Source organism: Pygocentrus nattereri, chromosome 2 (assembly GCF_015220715.1).
Source record: "Pygocentrus nattereri isolate fPygNat1 chromosome 2, fPygNat1.pri, whole genome shotgun sequence".
NCBI lineage: Eukaryota > Metazoa > Chordata > Actinopteri > Characiformes > Serrasalmidae > Pygocentrus > Pygocentrus nattereri.
Window position 1 is genome coordinate 9,254,064 of NC_051212.1, and position 26,715 is coordinate 9,280,778.

A 26,715-nucleotide genomic window follows, 5' to 3' on the forward strand; every position below is an offset into this window, starting at 1 on the left:
CCACACTAGCTTAGAACTAAAATACATGATTAAATATAAAATAAGGATCTGTGAGGATCCCAGTTTGGAATGCTTAACCTCACCTTGGACTGCCATCTGTTCCAGACGCCCAGGCAGGACGGAGGTGAATGCCCATGTTGTTCTGTCATTGCTCACTGATTGCATTACCATGTTCTGCTGCCTGTTTTAACATCAGTAGGCAGAGCTAAGAGGGCTCCTGTTTGAAGCTGGCTGCTTCCTCAGCTGTTGGGGATTCGGGATTTTAATCAATTAAACGGAAGAGATTTACGGACTGCTGGGCGGCTTTGATCCTACCGGTGTTAAGATACCTACCACGCACACACACCCCCCTCTGCTCGAGCATCTGATAGAGCGGCACACTACATCCTTCGCTGATCGCTATCACAATATTGGCTGATAACACAAAAGGCTCAATTGTGCAAATGTGCATCATGAACAACATCCGACAGGAAGGACTCCCGTGATCCAACACCTGTAAATAATCAGGAAGTCATTTGTTTCAGTCAAAATAATGTAATAATGTTTTTTAGCTGTGTTTCTTCACCATGTGAAGGCATACGGTGGTCAAAACAGGTAGAATTATAATGGCAACATGGTGTTTTACACTGAGGGACCTTCAGGGCTTTCAGGGCCTTCAGGGCCTTCAGATTAGGCCGAACTGTTTATGGAAATTAAAAAATGATGGTCTGTCATTTTTGGTTCATTTTTATTGATCAAAACTCATCAAACTTGTTGTATTTAAACTCTTGAGTACCGAGACACTCTTCCTCTTTCATTTTCAGTATTAATTAAAAACAAAAGGTTGAAAATCTTGAAATAACCCAAACAAAACGATCCCATTAGGATTATTTTCTCAATGGTATCTAAAGTGATGGTTCTTTAAGGGTTCTTTAGTTTAAAAAATGGTTCTATATAGAAGCCTCTGCCTGATGAATGGGTTCTTTAGATTGACGGAGTATGTGCTGTAGATGGTTCAGAACCTTATTCAAAAGGTGTCTATATAGCGCCAAAAATGGTTCTTCCATTATAAAAAAAACCTTAAAATCATACACACCCTCAAAAATGCTGGTTCTTCAAGGGTTCTTAAGTAAAGAAAATGGTTCTATGTAGAACCATGAGCACTCAAAATAACACTTTGCATGATTATTGCTTTCTTTAGATTGATGGGGAATGTGCTGGTTGATGGTTCTATGGTTCTATAACCTTTCTGAAAAGGGTTCAGTATAGCACCAAAAAGGCTTCTTCTATAGTAAAAAGCCTGACGTTGTACACACTTAAAAATGATGGTTCTTTAAGGGTTCTTTCGTAAAAAAAAAATGGTTCTATATAGAACCATTCAAAAAACCCTTTCTCTGATTAAAGTGTTGTGATTGGTGGAGAATGTGCTATAGATGGTTCTGTATAGAACCTTTTTGAAAAGTGTTCTATTGGTACGATATCAGGCTTGTTACAATCGAAGAAACCTTTAGGGTGCTATATATTTTCAAAAAGGTTCTATATAGCACCAAAAGGTTCTAATCTGAAAAACTCCTTCACGGTACAAAGAATCCTTTAACCAATGGGAGAGCTCATCTGGCAGTATCTATCCACACACTTGAAAATAATGGTTCTTCAAAGGTTCTTAAGTAAAGAAAATGGTTCTTTACAGAACCATGAACATTCAAGGAACCCTTTGCATGATTAAAGGGGTCTTTGCATCATGAAAAGATTCTTCAGATTGATGGAAATTGTGCTGTAGGTGGTTCCTTATAGAACTGTTTTGAAAAGGGTTCTAGGTTCTTCAAGGGTGCCTTAGTAAAGAAAATGGGTCTATATAGAACAACGAATACTCACAGAACCCTTTGCATGGTTAGGACTTCAGGAGTTGAGCTGAAGGCCCTTAATGTTGGATTAACCAATTAACTACCAACATAAACCAAACAGGCCTGGAAGTTCTTGACGTGTCACTTACTGTGAAAATGAGCGCTAGCCTGACCAGGTTTCAGCCATGGGACTAGGGTTAGCTTAGCGCTAACTCACAATGAGAAATCCTATAGGAACGCTAGCAGAAATTAGCATTATCATGGTGTCTTTACTCTTGTAGTCGTGGTTCGCCGCTGGTCTTTTATGCACATCATGCAGCTCCAGTGTGTTCACACTGATGAGAACCGAGGTAGCAGTAAATGCACATACACGTCTGTCTGCCTTAAGAACTTGGGGGGTCATGTATTGTTTTCATTTCCATTTCAAAAGGGAAACATCATCACCGTGAAAACCAAGCGCTGTTCTGTTGAGCGTCACCAGCAGCAGCAGCAGCAGGAAACCAGGTCCATCTAAAGCAACACCTACTCGGAGTTGGCGGCCACAGAGGAAACTGTAAAGGCGCTTTACAGAAACCCGCCAAGACCAAACTGCACCCTCTCACTTCCTGAGCGCTGCGGAGGAGACCGCTGTGCCAGCTGTCAATCACGCATAAGGGCCGCGTACTCTCTCTGGTGGACATACAGCCGGAGAAACACTGCGTACTTCTTCCTGTAGAAGCTGAGGAGAATAACAGGGTTGGATCAGCTCCGCTGGTTCAGCAGTTCATCTGGTGTTCTTAAACATATAAGCATCATAACAAAGCTTGCGTCTCTGAAGTGGCAACCAGACGAGAGAGAAAACGTTCCTAATATTAACATGACCATTTTAGACCATTCCTGTCGGTCCGTTCATTATGAAACGTTCACAATGTAATGGTCAGGGGTCGGCGACATGCGGCGGGGTCGGCCCCGTTCTGGCTCCACAGCAGAATTAGATTTTTAGGTAAAAACAAAATAATCCTCACAGTTTTAACTGTAAACGCTCTTAAACGCTGGAGTTCATTTGTAACTGCTAATTCATCCTTTTAGCCAAAAGATCGGTCTGCAGACTGCTGGTCACCATAGCAACACAGAAAATCCCACCTAGCTAGTAGCTAACGAAAAGGCAAAGAGAGAGGTTTAAGACGAACACCGATAATTTGGAGATGAATGGACGTTTATAATCACTCCAGCTGGTTTCCTAATGTGTTTAATCTGCAACGACAAACTGTCAAACACTAAAAAGTCACGAAGCTAAAGTCAGCTTCTCGTTCGAATTGTCCCGTTCCACCTTAAATGGTGCAGCAGTTACGTTTTGGGGCCTCAGGCACCATTTAAGGTGGAACGGGACAATGTGAACAGGAAGCTGGCGATTGAGAAGCGACTTCAGCCTCGGGCTGAACGTTGAGAGAGATTTTACAATGAATTGTTCTACTTTTGAGGAAAGGTTTCCTGCCGGAGATGCGAGAAAAGCGGCTACAGCTGAGCAAAGCTTAGATTTTAGATCCAGATGACGATATCATGCAATTATCAGTTGAGATGTAATTTTCCAGCTATTTGGTTAAAATGGTTGTAAAGTAGAGCTGAACTGAAATGGAGCACCCCCCCCCCCCCCCCCCCCCCCCCCCCACTTCAACCCCCACCCACCCCCAGGCAGACATCCTGCCAACACTCTAAAGGAGGGGTCTCAAACTTCTGGCCTGAGAGCTTCACGTGGCCTTTCTCACGTTTCCAATTATATCCTATGCAACATGTAACCCCCTTCGATCAAATGACATGCTTTTGTGAATGTAAGTAAAACGGGTCCTTTACAGGGAACACGGTTAAATATGGCATTTTCGGCCAATTTTAGTGCACAATTTCTGTTTAAACATAGTAGAAAAATGTCAAATGTTCCAAAACTTTTGGACAGGCCACATTTTCTGCTTTGAATTCAGCAGATTAACCGTAATTGTGTATTAAAATGCACATTAGTGTGTCTCTGTAGAGGATGTGTAACTTATTTACACTCATTTGACCAGGGGTGCACAGACTTTTGCATACGACTGTATATAAAATAAAATGGAACATAAAAAAAATAAAATACAGCAATCAGAAATCGGACACAGCATGAATTCCACACACTGAGCGGGGATGGCTGTAATTAAACAAAAACGGACTTATCTAGTACCGTAACTCACACTGATAGTTCAATCTACCTTTTCATTTCGCCTGAGATAATAAATGAATGAAATGATCAAACAAATGGATTAAGATCGTAGAATTAACCGCTTTTCACTCACAATTAAACACTAAAGTTATTAATATATATATTAACACATAATATATTAATTATATAATATAATATCAGAATTATATATTACAAGCTTACGTATGTACTACTCCCACTGTTACTACTAAGAGTAACTCAAAAAAGATGGTTCTTTAAGGGTTCTTCAGTAGAGAAAATGGTTCTATATAGCCTTGAACACTCAAAGAACCCATTGCATGATTAAAGGATTCTTTGCATCGTGAAAGAGGTCTTCAGAATGTGTTGAGATGGTAGATGGTTCTATACAGAACCTGTCTGAAAAGGGTTCTATATAGCATCAAAAGGGCTTCTTCCATTGTTACAATGATAAACCATCTACAGCACCTTCTCCGACATTCTGCAGAACCCTTTCATGACACGAAGAACCCTTTAATCATGCAAAGGGAGGGTTCTTTGAGTTTTCATGGTTCCAGATGACAGAGGAATGGCTAATAAACTCTAAGATGTGCTGAAATAAGTTCAAACTCGAACAAACAAATTCATACTTTTTCACCCAACTCCCCCTTGGAGAAGGGAGAAGACCACCTGGTCAGTGACCCCCAGGTAATTTGAGGTTGAGATGCCTCAATTAAAGCATCTCAGGATCTGAAAATGTCCCAGAGCTCAAGTCAACATCAGCTTCAGTCTGGCAACAGTAACGATTTCTCTGAAGTTGGCTTGGAACAGATTTGAAGACGTTATCGTTCTCAGCAGAGCTTCCTGCCACTTAACCAGTCTGTCGAGACACTTACAGACCACATGCATCCTGTCGACAGTCATTTCAACGACCAGAGACAATTCACTCGCACTGCATATTCCACTAAATTCTAGACATGGCAGTGGGCCGTGAGCCGTGAGCCCACACCGTAGTGCTTGTGGACCAATAACGGCACTGCATCGTTTGGCAGCGATATGGAGATGTTAAAGCAGAGGCTTCCAACCTTTTTAACTCGTGACCCACACAAATGACCACAGAAGCTTCCACAGCTCAAGGATATTTAACTCATCTGATCATTTTAAATGCAGCCCTATCCACGGCGCCCGGGGAGCAGTTGGGGGTTAGGTGTCTTGCTCAAGGACACCTCAGTCATGGACTGTCGGCTCTGGGGATCGAACCGGCAACCTTCAGGTCACAGGGCCAGTTCCCTAACCTCCAGCCCACAGCTGCCCCCTAACTATTATTTATTTATTTATTTCCTATTTGTTTATGTGGCTCTGTTCATTTTCCTTTAACCTCACCCTCGATGTACCCTGAGTGAGAACAAAGGTCGACTTATTGATTTAAATGAGAGACTCACTCGCTCAAATGACCAGTTTGATGAAATTCAGAACACCAGAAGAAAACGCCACCACATGAAGTGGAGAAATCTGGCCACATCATCAACAGCTAAAACTCATGCGAGTAGATCAGTACACATACTGTACTGCACTAAGGACGATTATGGACAGATTTGGACAGGTTTTTCAACTGGACTCTTAAAAATGGAAAAACATATATTTCTGTCACAGATCCAGATCCAAGGAACGCCAGTTTTACCTCGCCAGGTCCAGGTTGGGTCGGATGACTTTTCCGACTTTTCCCATTTTCTCCATAGCTTCCTGAAAGCAAAAAAAAAAAAATCGGTGTATTTAAACGAGATCGTGCTGAAAAGACATTAAGATATCACAAAAGCGTCTTAAGAAAGAAATTCTTTCGAAATGTGTTACTTTTCTTAACTCCACGCTTAAAGCTGCGCTATTCAGTTTATTTCTTTTACTGAAATTGAAGGTTGAAGTAGCATTAATGAGATTACAAGCTAAAATATGATGTGTGTGTGTGTGTGTGTGTGTGTGTGTTGCTGAGAGTTGCTCTGTAAATCCTGAAATAATCTTTTAAATGTCACTTTTTCAGACCAATCATACGTCTTTAAGTATTAAACGTCACACACACACAAAAAAAAAAAAGAAGCTCTGGCTCGACGTTTAGGTCTTAAATGCTCTTGCAACACACTCACAAGTCAAGTTCACCCCCTTGGGGAAGAGGTCTGAGTTACAAGCCACATTACAAGTACTTCTGTACGTTGTGTGCAATTACACATTTCCACCAGAGGGGGCTCCACAACCCCAGAACTTACATAGTGCAACTTAAAAAAATTCTGTTTTTAGAAAATAATTGTAATTTGTTTAATCATTCCACCAAATCACACTGGTCTTAGACTAGGTTTGCCACACTGGGGACCCTTTGGGCTGTAGAGATTAGTATTTACCCTCATCTAACACTCTGAATTTAGTTCATAAAGTCCTTGCTAATGGGGCGACACGGTGGTGTGGTGGGTAGCGCTGTCGCCTCACAGCAAAGAGGGCCTGGGTTCGTTCCCCGGCCGGGCGACCAGGGTCCTCTTTGGGGACCCTTGTGGAGTTTGCATGTTCTCCCCGTGTCTGTGTGGGTTTCCTCCGGGTTCTCCGGTTTCCTCCCACAGTCCAAAGACATGCAGTCAGGCCAATTGGACGTGCTAAATTGCCCCTAGGTGTGTGAGTGACTGTCTGTGTCTGTCTGTTTGCCCTGCAATGGACTGCCTTCCGCCCGAAGACTGCTGGCATAGGCTCCAGTGACCCTGACGGAGAAGCGGATTAGAGAATGGATGGAAGTCCTTGCTAATTAGCTGATGAATCAGGTGTTAAATGAGGCAGCGTACTGAAGTCTGCAGTGTTAACATTAACAGGGTAAACCTCTAAAACTGTAACTTAAATTAATTTTTTAATATTAATGGAAATAACTAACACATGATCGACCATCATGACTAGTGATTAGATTTTTTTAAATGATTGGCTTCATGTTGTTTTTCTTCCATTTTGCATCTGAATAACGGAAAATATTAATATAAGGAAACAGCGGAAATAAAGGCTCATTCAAAATTCGAAATGTATTTGATGTCACTGCTATGAAGAAGCTGTGAAATGTAACATAACACTGACGTGTGACCAATAACCTGTCACTCATAAGAAGACAGCAGCGTTAGGGAATCCAGCCCCTCGGGTCGTGAACGGCTCACTGCTCTTTATGTTTTCCTCCATCAGCAGGAAAGATCAGAGGCTTCTGCATAATTCGCACCTCTCTTGACCTGCATGGCAATTCAGGACACTGACTCAGTGTGGGGGCTTTTGTAGTGGGTTAAAGTGACGCAGTGTCTTGAACAACACTGCACTCCTCTGCAAATGAACCCCAACGTGTACTTGTGGCCACTGAATTCACCACTTTGAGGCACTGCTAGAAGAAACCCTCAGTCATTGCATACTGCTTGCGTTTGACGGCACAGTCAGTGCAGACACTTTCTCACGCTGCTAGAACCAGAGCTGAGCGAGTGGGGAAAATATTGCGATTTTTCTGATCGATACTGCGACTGCCATTTAAAATGCGCCTATTTTATGCAAACTGAAGCCCTGACCTGGTATTTTGGCCAAGAACACCAGAACATCCACCTTTTCTGGCTTGAGACTTGAACACTGAACACGCCAGACCGTTAGTTGTGGTTGTGATGTCACAGCACAGTTATTTCTTTGCTTCTGATTGGTCTGAAGCGGCTTAGAAAATGAACGAATGAATAATATATAATTAGTAATAAGCTGAAAACAGATGTAGCCTGAAACTTCAGCATCCACACATGCGGTCTCTTGGCCGATCGACTAACTTTATGGTAAGAGGAATATTGTGTACATTCTACTTTTGGTCCATCTTTTCCTTTAAGTGGGTTTTTATGAGAGTTTTCCTACTGCAAATACAGAAGGGACTGTCAACGCAACAGCCTGGAATTAATCGGTCTTCTGCTGGAAGCTACCTGAATGGAGCTGTAGTCGCAGGAGGCGCAGGCGCCCAGCACAGCAGCCCCCACCAACACGGCCTCTCTCTCTGCAGGCAAGACCACCGGCAACCCTGGAGCAGCATTACAGAAGAGGAAAAGAGGAAGTGAGAGAGAAAGGCATGCGCAGTGAAGAGGATGAAGTGTGAAAGAGGAGGGCGTCAGGGAAAGGTCACTGCGTAAAGTGGGCAATGTGTTAGTCTGTCAGCAGTGACGCAAACCGAGCCTCGGCTCTTCTGACAGGGAACGCTACTTTCGTCAAGAAGACCAGTGTGTGTGTGTGTGTGTGTGTGTGTTACAGTCTTCATTGTAAGTACACTGACGCAATATTGTTGCCACTTTACATCAGTTTTCCATTAGTTTTCTATTGTTTGTGTGTTTGTTTTGATGTTTGCCTGAGAAGTCTGTCATCATATCCACTGAGACAGCGGCCCGAGAGTGGCTTTCCAGCTGTGGCTCAGAGGCTTATTGGACCCTGCTCTTTGGGTGACACTACATCTCAGCTATGATGCAGTCTAGGTCCGGGACTGGTGGTGCTCGGCTGCAGGAAAATGCTCCCACTTCGTGGCGAAGGACATCTTGGGTCTTCGAGGCTTTCCAGGCCGGCCTCCTGTGTGACTTTTCCCTGCCGCTAAGGACTAAGGTCCGTGCTAGCCATGCGACTCTCTCTCAGTGGTCAGTGAAATTCCCTCTGCTAGCTGTGTGTGGGGCGTGTGTGTGTGTGTGTGTGTGTGTGTTCTCTGTTATGCATTGTTGATTCTGTATTGTATTGTATTGTATTTGTATTGTAAAGAATCCTTGAAGATGGGAAAGGCTCTATATAAATAAAAGTGATGATGATGATGATGATGAAACTCACCCACCACTTTCTGAAAAAAAAAACTGCGCCTAAGAGAAAATGACAGCCTTGGAATGGTCTGTTTAAAATAAATGCCACTTGGTTTGACACGTCATTTGTAGCCGGAACACGCACTGATTTATCCAAATTTCTACATAATTAAATGGTAAAGATGTAAACAAAAACGTAGAGCGGTTTGGTGTGAAAGACTCCTTTGAAACCTCACGGTGTCAGAAATGTTCACAGTGGCCGTGATAGGAACCAGACGTCTGAAGAATTGAATGCCTCTAAAAACTCCTTCACAGAGAGTTTTTACATGAAACCGCTATGAAGACGCTGCCTGACGTCTGAGACGTTGAGTTTGTTTACACGCACTTAATCCGACTTTATCACTTGAGTAATCAGACAATGGGGAAACTACATGAGTCAGCCAGTAATCCGATTTCAATATTCAAGAATATTCAAACCCTTATTTCGTGTTTGTTTTCAGTGCCGCTCCAACAGTGTTTTGCTGCGTCTCGCGACATCCGCTGTCTGGTCTCTCGCATCAGCAGACTGAGAAATCCGAAAGAAATCAGAGTAAGAGTTTACATGGACTGGGGAATCTGATCCAGCCTCTTTATCAGATTTATCAATCGGATTTCTAGATGGGAGTATGGTGACCATTAAGATGACCATTTCAATAATCGGACAACTGCAGAAATCTGATTATGTTTTGGCCTAAACGATCCATTCAGGTGGAAGAGACACATGCAGGGCAAAATAGTCCCAAAAGAAAATAGATTTTATCATATTTATGACTATTTTATCATAATCAATTACATATAAAAATTTTGAAGACACGTGTAGATTCACTGGTGGTTTTGACAGTATATAAAAAAAGAAAATCTATATCAGTGTTGTAATCATTGTGACCCCCGGTTCCTATCAGCACCACTGTGAAGAAATCGGAGTCTCTACAATCAACCATTTCACGCCAGACCTCTCTGAACGACTCTGTTTACATCTCGGCGACTGAAATATGCCGAAATTTAGAAAAATCGGTGGACTTCCCCTTTAACACATTTTAAAGAATGGCACACGTGTCCAAATACTTTTAGAGGGGCCCGAAAAACAGAGTGAAGTTGTAATGGCAGTTTTTACTTAGTGATGCTGTGCAGCTCTGGTCATACCTGTGACGTTAGCGTGCATCTGCACAAACAGGGGGTTTTTACTTAGCCCCCCACACAGGAACAGGGTGGTGATGTCATGTCCTGCCTCTCGCATCGCATCCAGAACGTGCCTTGTCCCGAGCTAAGACAAACAGACGAAACAGCACATACTCAAACCAATACAGCTGTGTGAACATAGTGATTTCTTTAGACCACGTGTGTCAGGATCCAGTCCTCATGGGCCAAAACACTGCAGACTTCAGCCCAGTGCCTCATTAAACACACCTGATTCAGCTCATCAGCCAATTAGCAAGGCCTTCATTGAACTGAATTCAGAGTGTTAGGTGGTGGTAAACGTTAATCTCTGCAGCACTTTGGGCCAGAAGGTCCCCAGTGTGACGTGGCCTGACTTACACGTTGAAAATATTGCAAATATTGGACTCACAGCGACAGCTTGCAATGTAGCCAGATAAAGGAGGGCCAAATCGTCCAGTGTTTGAGACAAGGACAGCCCGACAACCTGCACGGAGTAAGAAGTCACAGTAGTCATTCCTCTGCCAAAGCACAATGTCCAAATTCTGTTTCTTCTGTCATGGCCAAAAGTGTGTGGACACCTGACTAGCTTGCTGAACATCCTATTCTAAAACCATGGGCATTAATATAGAGTTGCACCATAAATGCTTCCACTCTTCTGGGAAGCTTTCCACATTATTTTGCAGTGTGTCTGTGGGAATTTTTGCCCATTCAGGCATAAGAGCATTTGTGAGGTCAGGCACTGATGTTGGATGAGAGGGCTCTGGCTCACAATCGACATTCCAGTTCATCCCAAAGGTGTTCAGTGAGGTTGAAGTCACTGGAGACTCCAGACCATAATGCCTCTTACTGTAAGCACTGATAGCGTTTTCCTGGCATCCACCAAACCCAGATTCGACCGTCAGACTGCTAGATAGTGAAGCATGATTAATAGCCTCGGAGAGCACGTTTCCACTGCTCCAGAGCCCCAGAGCCCCGTGGTGGTGTGCTTGGCACCACTCCAGCCGACGCTTGGCATTGCACATCGTGATCTTAGGTTTGTGTGCAGCTGCTCAGCCATGCAAACCAATTTCGCGAAGCTCCCGACAGTTTGGGACTCTGCAGTGAATGATGCAGCAGAGGATAGAAGTGTTTTACATGCTACATGACTCACTTTCTTCTCTGACTGCTGTGCGTCACTCACTCGCGTCTCAGTGCTCATCGTAATGCACAAATCTGATTGGCTGAGTAACGTCACAGGACATTTACAACGCAGGTGATTGGTCTCTGAGTCTCCCAGGCTGCTAAAGTGGTACCATAAAGGCTAGAAAAGCTACGCTGATTAAAGTAGGACCACCCCACTGAAATTAAATAATTCTCTATAGTTCATCGGTTATAGGCCCAGGTCCGTATAGGACAGCGTCTGGGTCATCAGAGCACCCAGACACTTCTTAAATAAACCTGATAAGCCGTTTTAAAGCCACGTTTTATTGTATTTCTGTCTTGCTCATTTCTTTCCAATTCTAATGGATGTTTAATATTACCCTCAGTTTTAATACCATACAAACATTTTAATATATTACACTGTTTTTACTGGCACTTCAAAGGCAAGCAGACACAAACATGCACATTCAACAGCAACATTCCCGAGCACCATCAAACGTCTTCGGAATTTAATCCAGAGTGACACTCACCATGCCCTTCAGGCTCTGGTCGGCTAGAGGAGAACGGTTGCCATGGAAATCGGGCCACACGTGCAGGTCGTTGGTCAGCAGGTCCAGGTGCTTTTTGTCTTTGCTCAGTTCTTCCAGGTAGCGATTTAGGAAAGAGTGAACATGCTGGCCGCTGAAACATTCCCGATTAATTACCTTCAAACTCTTTTCATGCTCGGGAGTCACGTTTGTCACAAAATTTGATTCTGTGGGCGAAATAAATTTCATAAAAAACAACAAACCTTTTCTCTGCCTGTTCTTTTAACAGCGGGAAGGCAGCATGTCCCTTCACCACATGATCAATCTAAAAAAGAGCATAAATAAAATACATAATATCGCTGTCGAACCAAAAACTTAACATTTACATGTTTGTCCTTTTTTAAAAACTTTTTTTACATCATTTGAAAACATCTTTCAATAGAAGACAAAGCAAAACTATTTTTACATTATCTTCCATTATAAGTTGATAAGGTTTCTTCCTTCTCTTGTAAAGTTACTATTCCATACTGTTTTTTCCCAACTGTAACATTATTTTTATACTATGGTCTAATTATCCTTAGCTGGGTGCATCATGTGTCCTGTTGGCTTTCAATCCATCCACAGAGCACATAGTATGTTTGAAATGAATGAGGTTTAAAACAGTGATACTTTTTCCAAGTGTCTCTATAAACATGCAGCCTACATACATATATCTATCTAATGTTACTGCTGTACAACTGACATTACAGGTCAGTAAAGGGAAAAAAGTGGTAAATCATGAGTCCAGGTGCCTCTAAAAAGACTATGAGCACCACATTGTCCACAAGAGGGCAAGTGCATGTGCAGTGCACACAAAGAGAGCATTACAGGCCTGAACGCTTGACCTTTACAGTGAGAGGGTCTGGTGGTTCTGTGACTCTACTGGGGGGCATTTTGCTGTCATGGTTTGGGTCCACTTTCCCACTCAGACCAATAAAGTTATTCTGACTCATGTCATGCAACACTTCTCTCCTGACGGGAGTGGTCTCTCAGGATGACAGTGTCCCCTACAGAGCATGAGAGTCCCTGAACGGTGAGAAGGAAATGATGCAAATCATACACTACGGCCTTCGCAGTCACCAGACCTCAGTCCCATAGAACACCTATGGGAATGGCAATCCTCCAGTACAGTTTTAGGGACTTGCAGAATCTAAATGGCCAATTGAAGCAGCTTTGGTGGCTGATAGTGACCCAACACATGGACACTTGGGCCAATCCCACTGCTACCCTTTGTTTTTTGAGTGTCACCCTAACCCCTTGGAACTGAGTTACAAGTTTTAGTGGATGAAATCTTCCTCTACGAAACGGGACCCTCAAATAAAAAGAGCATCACTTCATTAACAGCTACTAGCGCCGCTCTGTAGGCGACCCTGCCCGTCTGCAGTGACAGCAGAGGAGGGGAAAGTTCAGCTCCTCACTGCTGGGCTTTAGTTACATTTAGGGCATCATGTGTCTTCCAAAGACGGGGGGCAATTATTTATTATCACCCATCACTAATTCTTCAGTGCCATGAAGCTGAAGTTCAGACATTCACCAGCTTCTTGTTCAAATTTTCCTGTTCCACCTTAAATGGAGTAGCAGTTACATTCCGGCGTCTCAGATGTCAGAACTGCTGGACTATTTAAGGTGGAACGGGAAATCTAGCTAGCTAGCCACTGAGATGTCAGCTACTACCAGCATTTTTATGCTTATTATAAAGGAAAGGGCCATAATACATTGAAGCTACATGAAACTAAAATACCGTAATTTTTTAATGGAGAAAATTCTCACATTTGCGGGTTTACTTTGGTTGCTTGTTCAGCCGTTTTGCTGGTTTTTCTATTTTTCTCAGAACACTTTTTGGAGTGTGTCTCTGAAAAACCTCCGTTTGGAGGCCCATGTATTCCTAACCCTTTGCCCTGCCCTGCTATCTCAACAAAAATCACCCACCCCAACCCAAGGCTTGAATGCCCAAAACAGAGGGGTATAGGGCGAAAGGTTAAATGGGACCTGGCCTTAATGTCGGTTTTCTCTTTAAACTGGGTGCATTTTCCAAACAGCCTTGATACCATCTTCTATGATCCATGTTCAATCACCTGTGTTTCAAAGCGTTTGGGAATTTCACCCCCATCTAAACCCAAGTCCACCTGACTAAGCTAGACTGACCAGTCCTCCAGTAGCGCTCTGTCCGCCTTCGTTGAGCCAAAGGCCTGGAACCATGGCAGACAGATAAGGCCCCCACACTCCTGGAACAAACAGAGGCTTCTGGCTCACCTGCAGCACAGAGACATAAAGATAACTGAGAAACCTCACACACAGTCATCCTACTTAAACTACATTAACTACACCTTAGTATAGCTGACATTAGCATCATAAAAGCCCTCGTTCACATAACGAGAGACGCAGAGAGTGAAAAGAGCTCACGGCCATGTGACAAGAGGACGTCCCACAGATTAGAGCCACGCGAGATGTGACCGGCTGGTTTTCGCAGGGTAGGTGGTGCCCACTCACATCTGCTCCAATGACACCTGGAAAGGAAAAGGCAAGAGACGAAAACTACAGTGCATCCCAAAATCGTCTTAGTGATGTTTTTTACGTAATGCTGGCTTTTACACAATACTATCTGTCAGCACCAGCAATGGTAATTGTTAAATAGTCTTTAGACCCTCCTGGGTCCCCCTTGGCGTTCGTGTCCTATGATTTATATTAGATATTTCCACTCATAGCTCATTGAAACAAGGGTAGTGGAAGGGGAGACTTGAATTTTAAGCTATTCTTATGCTCTCATTTTTTTAAGAAAAAAAGAAAACAACCATTATGTACTGCATTTTTTGTTTTTTTGCCTGTCAGAAACAAAGGATGTACAGCCGTCGAGAAGCCCTAGCTGAGAAAAGGAGACAGGAAAAAAAATTACGAAACCTGGACACCTGGGATGTAAAATGAGGGTTTATCGACTGATGAGTCTAAATCTGTGTTTGGGATTTCTTGAATTGGGCGAAGCATAAAAAACACCCAACTTCAATATACTCCTAACAACCACCTGGAAGACCTGGTAGACAAAACTGTCCTCATGAGATAAACAGCACTGAAAGCTTTCATCTCTGAGAGAGAGGAGAAGATCGAGCTGCTTCAGATCTGAAACCATCCACAGGCGTGTCTGTCCATCCTTCCACCGTGAGAAGACCACTCAGCGCTATGGGTCTGAAAGGATGTGTAGCTGATCAAGAAGAACCTCACTGAGAAAAGGAAAAAGACGAAAAAGAAAAACAAAACAAAACGAAAAGCTGGTGTTCTCAGAACAACAGGCTGACCACCCCAGAGTCCAGACCCCAACATCACTGAAAGTGCTTGGGATTACTTGGATTGTCAGAAGCAGAAAAAAAAAACAACCAAAATCTACGACTGAATGTTAAAGGTGTGGGAAAGAAGTCTGGCAGATTTACTGGAAAGCTGACAGCCAGTCTCCTGAAAAGAACGGAAGCTGTAAGAGGGCAAAATGTGGTAAACACTGTATAATGACTGGAAACTGAATAAATAAAAAGGTGGTCTCTGAATTTGCACTGTACTGTAAATGGACTGTGAATGTAACTGATGTTGTAATTAATTACATCATTATACAAATAATAAGATGAATTTATAGCAAAACAAAATAACTCGATCCTTAAGAGACTTGCAGAGCATCGGTGCCCAGCATGAGGTCAGTGGCTTTGCTGAATATCCTGTGTCCAGACAGCCAAGAGCTGGTGGGTGAGATTCACATTTAAAGACATTCTTAATATTTACATCATCGTTGTGCAATATCCGTGCTTTGGAACTGATCTTCATACAGATGTTGGTGTGCTGCGGTGGTATGTCTATCAGTACGTTTATATGTGCTGTTATGATACATTTCTTATGTCTATAATCATTGTGCATTAATCCCCCCCACTGGGTTAAAACAGGTCCTCACTAAGCTCCAACTGACGTTGCACAGCTCCTAGAATGGCCTCTGAAACTGCTGCCCTTCAATATAAAGTCTGTAATGTCTTGCAGCATTGAAAACCCCTGAAAACAGGAACAGTGGCCCTCTAGTGGCTCATATGTAGCCCAACACTAACTGGGGAACTCACCCAACCCTCCTGCGTGAGCATCAATAAGAGATGCTCCCACAGCTGTTCCTGGATTCAGACCCAAATCTGCAGCTGCTTCTCGTGTGAGGCCTCCTCCGACGGGGCTGCCTGGACAGCAAGTCTGCTCTCCTGCAGAGAAACAAAGTCACTTCAGCAGTGTTTAATTTGCTTCTAACAATAAGGCCCGATCCTATTTCACCCCTCACCCCTACTATTTAGCCCTACCCCTCTATTTTGCGTCCCGATTTTTGTTGATGTAGAGGGGTGGGACGAAGTCTTAGGGCTACATGGCCCTCCAAACGGTTTTTCAGAGTCACAGTCCAGATGGAGGGATAGGAGAAAAACAAGACAGCTTAACCTTGCCATTCCACCTTAAATGGTCCAGCAGTTCTGACACCTGAGGTGCCAATTCAATCAAGAAGCTGGCGAACAGGTGACCTCAGCTTCTTGTCATTGAAGAATTAAGGTTGGGCAACAATGTATAATTCTATAATTGCCCCTCTTTGAAGGCTTATGATCCCTTAAGTGTAACCAAAGCCCAGCAGTGAGGAGCTGAAATTTCCCCTCCTCTGCCATCACTGCAGACGGGCAGGGCCGCCTACAGAGCAGCGCTAGTAGCTGTTAATGAAGTGATGCTCTTTTTATTTGAGGGTCCCGTTTCGTGGAGGAAGATTTCATCCACTCCGACTTGTAAATCAGTTCCAAGGGGTTAGGGGGACACTCGAAAGTGATGCTCTTTTTATTTGAGGGTCCCGTTTCATAGATTTTAACCACTACCCCCTGTAACTCAGTTCCAAAGGGACAATGTGACGCTTGAAAACAAGGGGTAGGGGTAAAAAATAAGAAATGGGTTTGGGCCCAAGTTTTTCTTCTTCCTCTAAAGTTAAAAATTGCTAAGTTCAGATTGAATTCATCACAGGAACTCTAGAAAAAATCAGCTCCATCAGCTCTAGATGTGCACTTCCTTTGAAAGTCTATCCAGAGATGCATTTGCATCCTGACAGCCAGGAACCACACGTTTAATAGGTTTCTCACACATGGTCCACTCCAATAACTCTGCTATAGACTGTCCGCAGGAACAACACTCCACATCACTTCAGCAGGAGGGGCATGGCTTAACTACCATAGAATGAAAGGGCCGTCAGATGTAAAAGTGTTCATGGTTTTGACATCAAAACAAGCGGGTTTTCCAGCTTAGGTTCCATATATGGACTGTAGGGACCGGAGAGTGAATGATATGCTTTCAAATGTTCAACTGTTAAACTGTCTAACAGTGAAACGGTTTGTTAACAGACCACCAAACTGCTCTTTAAAAAAAAAAAAAAGAAAGAAAATCAAAGGATTTTCAGTCATGCAAGTTATGCAGTGCTACTGTAGCGTAAATAAAGGTTAAGGCCTTTTTGTGAAGCTAAGGCAGGTCACCAAGAAAAGCTAGAACAAGACATATGTAACAAACTCTTACCAATTTTGGAATGATTGTTATCGACCAAGTCCTCAAGATCAATGGAGGTCCAGAAATTGTCGTTCCACCCCTCTGAGGGGGAGTAGGTCCACTTACAAATCAGGGTGCACAAAGATCTAAGACATAGGAGAGCAGCATTAAAATAGAGGTACACTAACAAAAGGTCTGGTTGTCAATGTTTTATTTGCCAAAACTGGTGACACTTATGAAATTGAGTCTTTGACCAACGCTGCTCCCATGTGGACAATACAGAGCAGTGCAAAGCCAAGATTTCAGATCTACTCCGTCCACTACAACAAACTGCCGGACTCAACGATATTCTAAAGCAAAAATCCTTAAAAATGTTTGTTAGGAATATGACAGGTATTTGGTTTGGGTCAGCTTGGTCATCATTAGGGTCACCTTTTTCACATCTAAACCAGCCAAACACTGGCTGTGTTTCCACGCAGATTTTTGCCAATCCGATTGACTACATTCTGATTACAGATTCAGACTGAGGTGTTTTATATTCTCACTCTACTCAACAATCTGTTGATCATCTCTGTTTACATGGTCACTACAAGTAATCCAATCAAAATGATGCTCATGCGTAGAGAACCATTTAGTGCAGACGTTACCATGACAGCGAGCATCTCGTGAGTCCATTCAGAGTGAGATGAGCAGCAGTGAGCAGTGCTTGTGCTTTTAACTGCTTTAAAATGACGTCAGACTCAGGAAAACGTCCTTCACATGTCCTTATTAAAGAAGGCAGAGAGGAAGACGTCGTGGTCTGAGACACATAAGCTGGACGTCCGTCCCACCGCCGTCTTTTAAAGATCAGAGCATGAACTTCGTCGCCTCTGCAGACCAGTTTCTCCTCCGCCGTGTTGAACATTATATATATGCTATGATACGATGCACATGCAGAACATACTCAAACTTTCCGATAGGGAATGTAATCAGATGCAGGTGTTTACATGGATATTATTCTTCTATTTAACGGATTATTTACAGGATTACCCACCTCATTCAAAGGCCTCAACCGGACTAGACTATTCCGATTGAGGTGTTTACATTGACGTATTCTATTCCGATTGAGCTACAGTTGGATCATTAACAGATTATTAGGCTGCATGTAAACACGGCTATGCTGTCTAATTTCCCTAACAAGTTCTCCTGCTTACTGGGGATGGAACTGTTGTAAAGCGGGACAAATAGTAGAGCTGCAGAGTCGTTTACTAATCATGGTCACAAAATTGCAATGCTAATATTGCAGAAGGCTGCAGTAAACAAATCAGCCTTGAACCAATTATCATGTTTTCCTGCATGCTTTGACCAATGACAGACATTCCAGATGAGTTTCTGTGGGTGATATTCTGTGGGTGACAATATGCTTAGAAAAACATATTGTGGTGTAATTTATCACAGTAATGCTAAACTATCATATTGCTTACCCCATATATGCTGCAAGCCTACGGAATAGATCTGCAACAAGTCCAATTCATATAATTTTCCACTTAGCCCAAAGGCAGTTGACCAGCCAAGACATACGTGCTGTCCAAATTTTGCTTCTTTCGTTTAGAGCTGGAGCTATGAGGCTTATGTGGCTAACAAACACTGGAAGTCAATAGTCACCCAAATCATTTCTGTAAATATATCCCCAAAATGTTTATCAACCCACTCAAACTGCATCCAGGTCTGAATCCAGGCCAATTAGGTCGATTAACAGAAAGTAAGTATGACTCGCTATGACACTATAAAAACAAAAGAAAACTTTTCTGTGGAGCTGAAAGACCGAGCAGCTGTCTAGGATAACCAGGATCACAAAATTTGGTATCATTCCATGTAATGCATATATGGGCTCTAGAAGAAATAAGCTCCAGTCCTTAGCTCTGGATGTGTGATCCTTTGGAAGTCTATCCAACGATAATTTGCTTCCTGACAGCCAGGAACCACACAACGTTTAATAGTCTATCGACACATACACAAACAAAACTCTTACCAATTCTGGAAAGACTGTTCTCAAGCAATTGCCTAAAGGGGATTCAGAACACAGACGCACCATATGGCAATGTAAGTACAGTCAGGTCCATAAGTATTTGGACATTAAGACAATTTTTGTACTTTTGTCTCTGTGCATCATCATAATGGATCTGAAAAGAAGCAGTCAAGATGAGACAGACGTGCAGACTGTCAACTTAAATTCAAAGGGTTTAACAAAAGTACTGCATTAGCTGTTTTGAGATTACAGCCATTTTTACATAATCCGTCCATTTTCACATTCTCAAAAGTAACTGGACGGGGTGGTTGGCTAGTGTAGTGGTTAACACCTCTGCCTTCTACGCTGTAGACTGGGGTTCAATCCCCGACCAGGGCAAGCACCCTACACTATACCAATAAGGGTCCTTGGGCAAGACTCCTAACACCACCTTGGCCTACCTGTGTAAAAATGGTCAAATTGTAAGTCGCTCTGGATAACAGCGTCAGCCAAATGCCGTAAATGTAAATAAATGGAAATGGAAATGGACGGTTGACTGATAAGCAGTTTCATGGCCGGGTGTCCTGTTCTCTCATTATGTCATGACAAATTAAGAAGATGCAAGGCCTGGAGTTGATTCCAAGTGTTGAATATGCATAACGGACCTTACTGTAGAGGAGCAAAGTGAGTGTTCAGAAATCAGTGGAATGTCTGTTCATGAATTTGAGGACCACATCTCAACAGCACATGTCTAAACCTGAATGTCACTGCTGTCGGATCAAAACCTCGTATTTCCAAAATGGTAACTTTACAGGAGGAGGAAAAATCTGCCTTGACTTTTAATGTAAGTCATTTTGTGATGTTTCTTTTGGTCCATTCTTCATGTAATTTACACAGAATGTAAAAGACAACAGGCGTTTTCAAATCATGCCAAAAACTGAAAAACGCCGTCTTCCGACAGCAACAAATACACATGAAGAAATGCATTAGTTGGATGCTGGACCCACCAATGACTCCCTGGACCACCTCCAAACCACATAGGGCAGTACAGTAAGTGAGCAGGAAAAGGAGGAGAGAAAGTAAAAAGCGCTTTAGATTCACTTCTTTAAGGGCTCATATGTACAGCTGTGTACACAGAGATTCTGCAGGGCAACTTCACTGAAATTACCTGCTGATTTTAGGTTCATTGGCAAAAGCTACAGCTTGCATGTGTCTGTATCTGTAGGAGACGAGTGGCACTGCACCACATTACCCACAATTCTTTATTGTGTTTTTGGGATGGGATGGGATGCAACAGCTACTTCTCACAGGTTCAGCATTATTCAATATGCAGCTTCTTACTGTCTCATGTTAAACGAGCATGCGCTAATTATATACACTGACCGGCCACTTTATTAGGTATTCAGTTGCTTGTTAACACAAATAGCTAATCAGCCAATCACACGGCTGCAACTCACTGCATTGAGGCATGTAGAGGTGGTCAAGACAACTTGCTGAAGTGCAGACCGAGCATCAGAACGGGGAAGAAAGGGGATTTAAGGGACTTTGAACGTGGCGTGGTTGTTGGTGCCAGACGGGCTGGTCTGAGTATTTCAGAAACTGCTGATCTACTGGGATTTTCACGCACAACCATCTCCAGGGTTCACAGAGAACGGTCCAAAAAGAGGAAATATCCAGTGAGCGGTCAGTTGTGTGGACGAAAATACCTTGTTGATGTGAGAGGTCAGAGGAGAATGGGCAGAATGGTTCCAGATGATAGAAAGGCAACAGGAACTCAAATAACCAACCAGAATCTCTGAGGAACGTTTCCAACACCTTGTTGAAAGTATGTCATGAAGAATTAAGGCAGTTCTGAAGGCAAAAGGGGGTCCAACCTTTTACTAGAACGGTACTAGTACCTAATAAAGTGGTCAGTGAGTGTATATGTTCCATAATGATGCCCCTGCATGATTATTAATGTAGCTCCAAGTTTAGCTTCATTGTGTAAATAATGTCCAGCTTTTCTACTTTCAGAAACAGTTACGGTAACTATTTATTTCCAGTGTTAGCACCGTCAGCCTAGCTGTGATTTTTCAGAGAGAGTTGCCTGGTTAAGAGGAAAGCTCACCTGGTTAGAGAGCCTGTAGCTTTCCAAGACAGAAAGTCTGGGAGGTCAAAGAAGTGCGCAGCTTCCTTCCAGCAGCTTTCCCTCAGATTCTGATCAAGTAACATGCAAGAAAATAAAACCCGAAAACAAAAACTTTGTGGACACCGATAAACAAAGCAAAGTGATCCAAAAGATGCAGCGTGTGGCTCCTGTTGAGTGAACTGACCTCTTTCAGCCACAGTAGTTTGGGCGGCTGCATTTCGGGAGACATCACTCCGCCGACGCTGGTCAGGACGCTGTGCCCGGTGGCTGTGACGCGAGAGGCCTGATCCAGCGCTCTGTGGTCCATCCACATCACCACGTTCCTCTCTTTAACACCTGAGGGAACAGAGGCAGAGACAGACGATCACATCCTCATTCAGGACTCACTAAAGCATCACAGTCTCTAAATCCCTACCCTATATCCCGACCCTATATGAGCACCCCTGATGCAGGTAATGAAGGCCTTCAGAGGCACCTGAATCTGAGCCAGGTGTGTTGATTCTGAACTCTTTAGGATGGCAGACCTCCAGGTCCACGATTGAGCCCCCCTGCACTAAATCATTACGAACACTATGACAATTTTAAGAAACCGCAAGATGATTTAGAAACAGGGTTTTCACACTTCGAAAATCAGCAAAAGCATATGACTGCATGTATGGGTGTTTCTGCAACTACAGGCACTTTTTGGCTGCCCACATATTTAGAAAATGGACTTTAAAATGTATTTTAAGTATCAAATTATACACAAAACTGCATAGAATTCAATTTAAAATGACTGTTTAAAATCTGAATTGAATCTGTCTTTACTGTGACACTCTGAGCCTGAGCTGTCATGGTAAAGATCTTATACTGACTATCCATCCATCCATCCATCCATCCATTTTCTAATCCGCTCCTCCGTCAGGGTCGCGGGGGGGTGCTGGAGCCTATCCCAGCAGTCTTCGGGTGGAAGGCAGGATACACCCTGGACAGGTCGCCAGTCCATCGCAGGGCAGACAGACAGACAGACAGACAGACAGTCACTCACACCCAGGGGCAATTTAGCATGTTCAATTGGCCTGACTGCATGTCTTTGGACTGTGGGAGGAAACCGGAGAACCCGGAGGAAACCCACGCAGACACGGGGAGAACATGCAAACTCCACACAGAGAGGACCCCGGTCACCCGGCCGGGGAATCGAACCCAGGCCCTCCTCGCTGTGAGGCAACAGCGCTACCCACCACGCCACCGTGCCGCCCCTTATGAACATTAAACTGTTTTAATAGTCGGATTCAAAGTACAGTAACTCTAAGCTGTATACGCAGAACACACTGAATGTGAAAATGATATGATATTAACTTGTCTATTCTGTGAATTCTGGGACTCCTTGATTAGGTTTCTCCCACTTTTCTCAATAGGCTCTTTGGAAAACGTTTGGAAAACACACACACACACACACACGCACACACACACACAAATCAATTTTTATAAATATATGACCAATAAGACCAATGACAACATGAATTTAAACCCTGTTTGATTTCACATTTATATTATACAATCGTGGTTGAATTTGAAGATTAGATGCACGTGGAACACAAATAATACTGCAGCGCATTTTATTATACATCTGTACTTCTTCTGTTTCTGCATCTGTACAACAGCTGAAACCTTTGCTCTTGTTTTGCTCTTTACTGAGCTTTGTGCTGCTGTAACAGACGACTGTCCCTCTGGGATTAATAAAGTGATCGGCTGATCGATCAATCGATTGATCTATCCATCCATCCATCTATCTGTCTGTCTTTTGACTCAAAATATGCTTCATTTCAACATGTTAAAGATGTTTTATGACACTAATAAAAAAATGTATGCTTCAAACTGAAAACTCCACTGAGGCATCTGTAACTGCAGACACACACACACACACACACACACACACACACACACACACACACACAAGCCCTGAGCTGCTCACCATCTTTATTAACGGCCACAGGCTGGAAGTTCTGGTCCAAAACCACCAGTGAACAAGTAGCATCGAAACCAATCCCTCGTACGCGATCCTTCTCAACTCCCTCAGTCACTTTCTGAAACAACCACAGAGACCATTACAAGCAACCTTTCAGGAGAGGAACCTGAAAAACCATCAGCAGACATGAAAACGCATGAGCAGTGGAAAAGAAGTTGAAAAAACACTTCCTCTGACTTCTGGCAATAAAAGAGTTGGATGTCACGGATAAATATTCCTAAATGTTGAAAGTCTACACAAACAACTGGTTTTGAGATCTCATGAGAATTGAGTCTACAGCAGTTCAGCCCCGCCCAGTCAGACTGAAGGTATAAGGAGGGTTTCAGCCACAACGGCTTCAGGAATGAGGCACAATACAGGGCAGCCAATCAGAACAGGTAATGATAAAGTGATCAGAAAAAAAGGAAAAGTTCCTCTTTTCGCCTCAGCTTCATTAAAATAATTTAAAAGCATAATTCCTGGGACAATAAACCAGATCTAGAGAGATATTATAGGAATTTCCACAGGATTCCAGGCAAATGTTAGAGGAAATTTAGACAATTATTATGGGATATAACACAGGCATTATAGATTAGTCTAAGAAATCACTACATAATTATTACAGCAGGTGAAATATTGACATATTTTGTTGATTTTCTAAGTAAAAATAAGCTACACATTCTCTACAGAGGACACGCCTCTGCATAGTTTACTACGTTTTATATTTTACGGTTCCTTTTTGTTCCCTAATATGTCAAACTCAGCAAACAACTGGAAACTGTGGAGATCTGAAATTTGAAAATATATGCCATGTTTACATTTACGGCATTTGGCAGACGCTCTTATCCAAAGCGACTGACAGTTTGATCATTATTTACACAGGTAGGCGAAGGTGGTGTTAGGAGTCTTGCCCAAGGACTCTTATTGGTATAGTGTAGGGGGCTTACCCAGGTGGGGATTGAACCCCAGACTACAGCGTAAAAGGCAGAGGTGTCATCCACTACACTAACCAACCACACCAGAAACTTATTTTCTCTCGGAAATTCAACAAAATACGTCATCTGACCAGGGATGCTCTTGCGTCTTATATCTGGGGGTGCCCAAACTTTTGCATATGACGATGTATGGCCATAGACGTCTTCCACAGCGCTACAGAAATCTGATCTTGTCTGATAGCACTGCTGCAGGGCTGCTTTTGTAAGGGCGGCTCCATGGAGCACGCAGTTCTCTCCGTGTTCAGCTGCTTTACCTTCACTGAGCTGCAGCACTTCCTCCAGATGTCTGCTGAGGACTGCTCGTAATGGTCAGGCTGAGGCGTCCACACTGCAATGGGCTCCTCCGCTGTGGCTTTAACGCAGCCATCGCGGGTCACCAGGGCCGCCCGCACACTGCAACTGCCCACGTCCACGCCCACGTAACAACAGTCTACAGACGGAGGGCCTGGCATTTGACTGCCTGGTCATCAGACATACACCGAGAAGTCAACCTAGTGGCGCCTCCTGGAAGATGAAGAAAAGTAATGAAGGGCAGACGAAGAGTAATTTGGCATAAAACAGCAGGAAAAAGTTCAGGTATGCCCCCAAAAATTCCACCCAGTCACAGGTTACTTTGATAAGGTGGCATTGGGGGAAATTATTTTTCAGAAAATCCAATAAAACAAATACTATGAATTCTCATCACCGCTCTACCTTCATTCATCACCCGTTCATTTCCACTGCCGGAGTGGGCTGGTCTGGGATTTTATTTACAGCTTGTGCACCAAAGAAATCGTTCACATAGTCAATCCACCGAGACTTAGTCTGTTAGTTTGCTTCTGGAGGTTAATAAAGCATTTTAATACTCCTCTTTTTATTATGTCCTTGTTATGAATGATATGAGTAATCACTTGTTTGGCACATATAATCAAATATTGCTACATCAAACTGCTATAAGCGTCTTTTGGCAGTTGGAAAATGAGTTATATTTGGGTTTTTTTGCTCTTAAATAGCATTAATGAATGCAACACCCTAACAACAACCTGGGCTACCATAGCAACCGCATAGCAACACCCTAGCAACCACCTGGGCTACCATAGCAACTGCATAAGGCCACCCTAGCAAACGTCTGGGATACCACGTAGCAACTCCCTAGCAACCACCTGGGATACAATAGCAACCATGAAGCACAGCAGTGCTGCTGGAGGTTTTAAACACTGTGTCCACTCACTGTCCACTCTATTAGACACTCCTACCTTGTCGGTCCACCTTGTAGATGTAAAGTCAGAGTCTAGAGACAGGGTGGGGGTCTGTTTTCTGCCTTTTCCCTGATTCTAAAAACCGGTGGTCTCTAATTTTTGACAACTGCACGGGGGAAAAGCACAAACCATAGAAACCTGTACCTAAGCACGCGTACACTGAGGGAATATAGGTGGTCACTACCCCCTGTGTCCAACCACAGCGGACCGAACCGAGTCAGCAGCTTATTATTCAACTCTTCACATGCAGTCAGAGTGAGGACCAGAGCCGGGAGATACCAAACTGCGCACTGCGGGGGGAGGGGGTCTCTCTGGCAGCACTAGTGGACAACACCAACCAAACTGACGATTTATTGCTTCCTATTAACTAATCTTTAGTGCATTTCTGCACCAGCTGCAGTGCAAAATCTACAATAAAGCTGAAAAAAACGGACGTTTAAAGGTCTTAGATAAAGCGCCACCCCTCCCAGCTCAGTGAGCCGGTCTCTCTTTCTCACTGAACGCGCTGAACGGCGAGTCAGCTAAACACGTATTACACTGTAAAGGTCTTTACCGGGAAAGCGAGCACTAAACGCCAATAAGGAGGTAATTCAGTGAAATATAGTTACCACGAATGAAAGCGTGGAGTTAAATTCCTCACAGGTGCCCAAACAGTGAGCCAGGAATGTGTACTCTGCACTACGGCATGCCGGAAGGACCAAACTAACGCGAAAAACACAACCCCCAGCACACTTTCATCCCTGGACCTCTGCCTGATCGGATTGGGTATTAGTAAAGGTGGCTTTTTGGTCTTATAAACGTCTTATAAATATTTTACACATACCTGTAGAAAATCAACCCCACCGCCTCAGTCTTTAGTCATAATCAAATGTAAAAGCTGCTATAAGCTTCCTCTGGCAGTTGGAAAATGAGCTATTGTGAAGTATTCAATACCTCCACACCCATATTTGGGTTTTTTGTTCTTAAACAACAACCTGGGCTACCATAGCAACCGCATAGCGACATCCTAGCAACCATCTGGGATAACCACATAGCAACACCTAGCAACCACCTGAGCTACCATAGCAACTGCATAACGCCACTCTAGCAAACATCTGGGACACCACGTAGCAACACCCTAGCAACCAGCTTGCCCACCACCACAACCGCATAGCAACACCCT

At 43.4% G+C, this 26,715-nt stretch overlaps 1 protein-coding gene across 4 annotated transcripts; it reads right to left on the minus strand.

Moving 5' to 3' along the window:
- Positions 1-2,202: 2,202 nt before the first annotated feature.
- fggy (FGGY carbohydrate kinase domain containing) lies at positions 2,203-26,340 on the minus strand. Of its 4 annotated transcripts, none has more exons than XM_017687749.2 (16): positions 26,162-26,340; positions 24,570-24,819; positions 23,288-23,399; positions 21,518-21,669; positions 21,313-21,401; positions 17,249-17,364; positions 15,787-15,915; positions 14,102-14,205; positions 13,844-13,951; positions 11,923-11,984; positions 11,663-11,813; positions 10,402-10,476; positions 9,978-10,098; positions 7,947-8,041; positions 5,669-5,730; positions 2,203-2,541 (listed from the first exon to the last, which is right to left on the minus strand). In XM_017687749.2, exons 2-16 carry the CDS (start codon positions 24,765-24,767, stop codon positions 2,463-2,465), a joined length of 1,653 nt encoding a protein of 550 aa, XP_017543238.1. In that variant the 5' UTR covers positions 24,768-24,819; positions 26,162-26,340; the 3' UTR covers positions 2,203-2,462. The 4 variants fall into 4 exon arrangements, with proteins under 4 accessions (XP_017543238.1, XP_017543240.1, XP_017543239.1 ...); XM_017687751.2 differs by lacking the exon at positions 26,162-26,340 and adding an exon at positions 25,698-25,936; XM_017687750.2 differs by lacking the exon at positions 26,162-26,340 and adding an exon at positions 25,551-25,679.
- Positions 26,341-26,715: the final 375 nt, after the last annotated feature.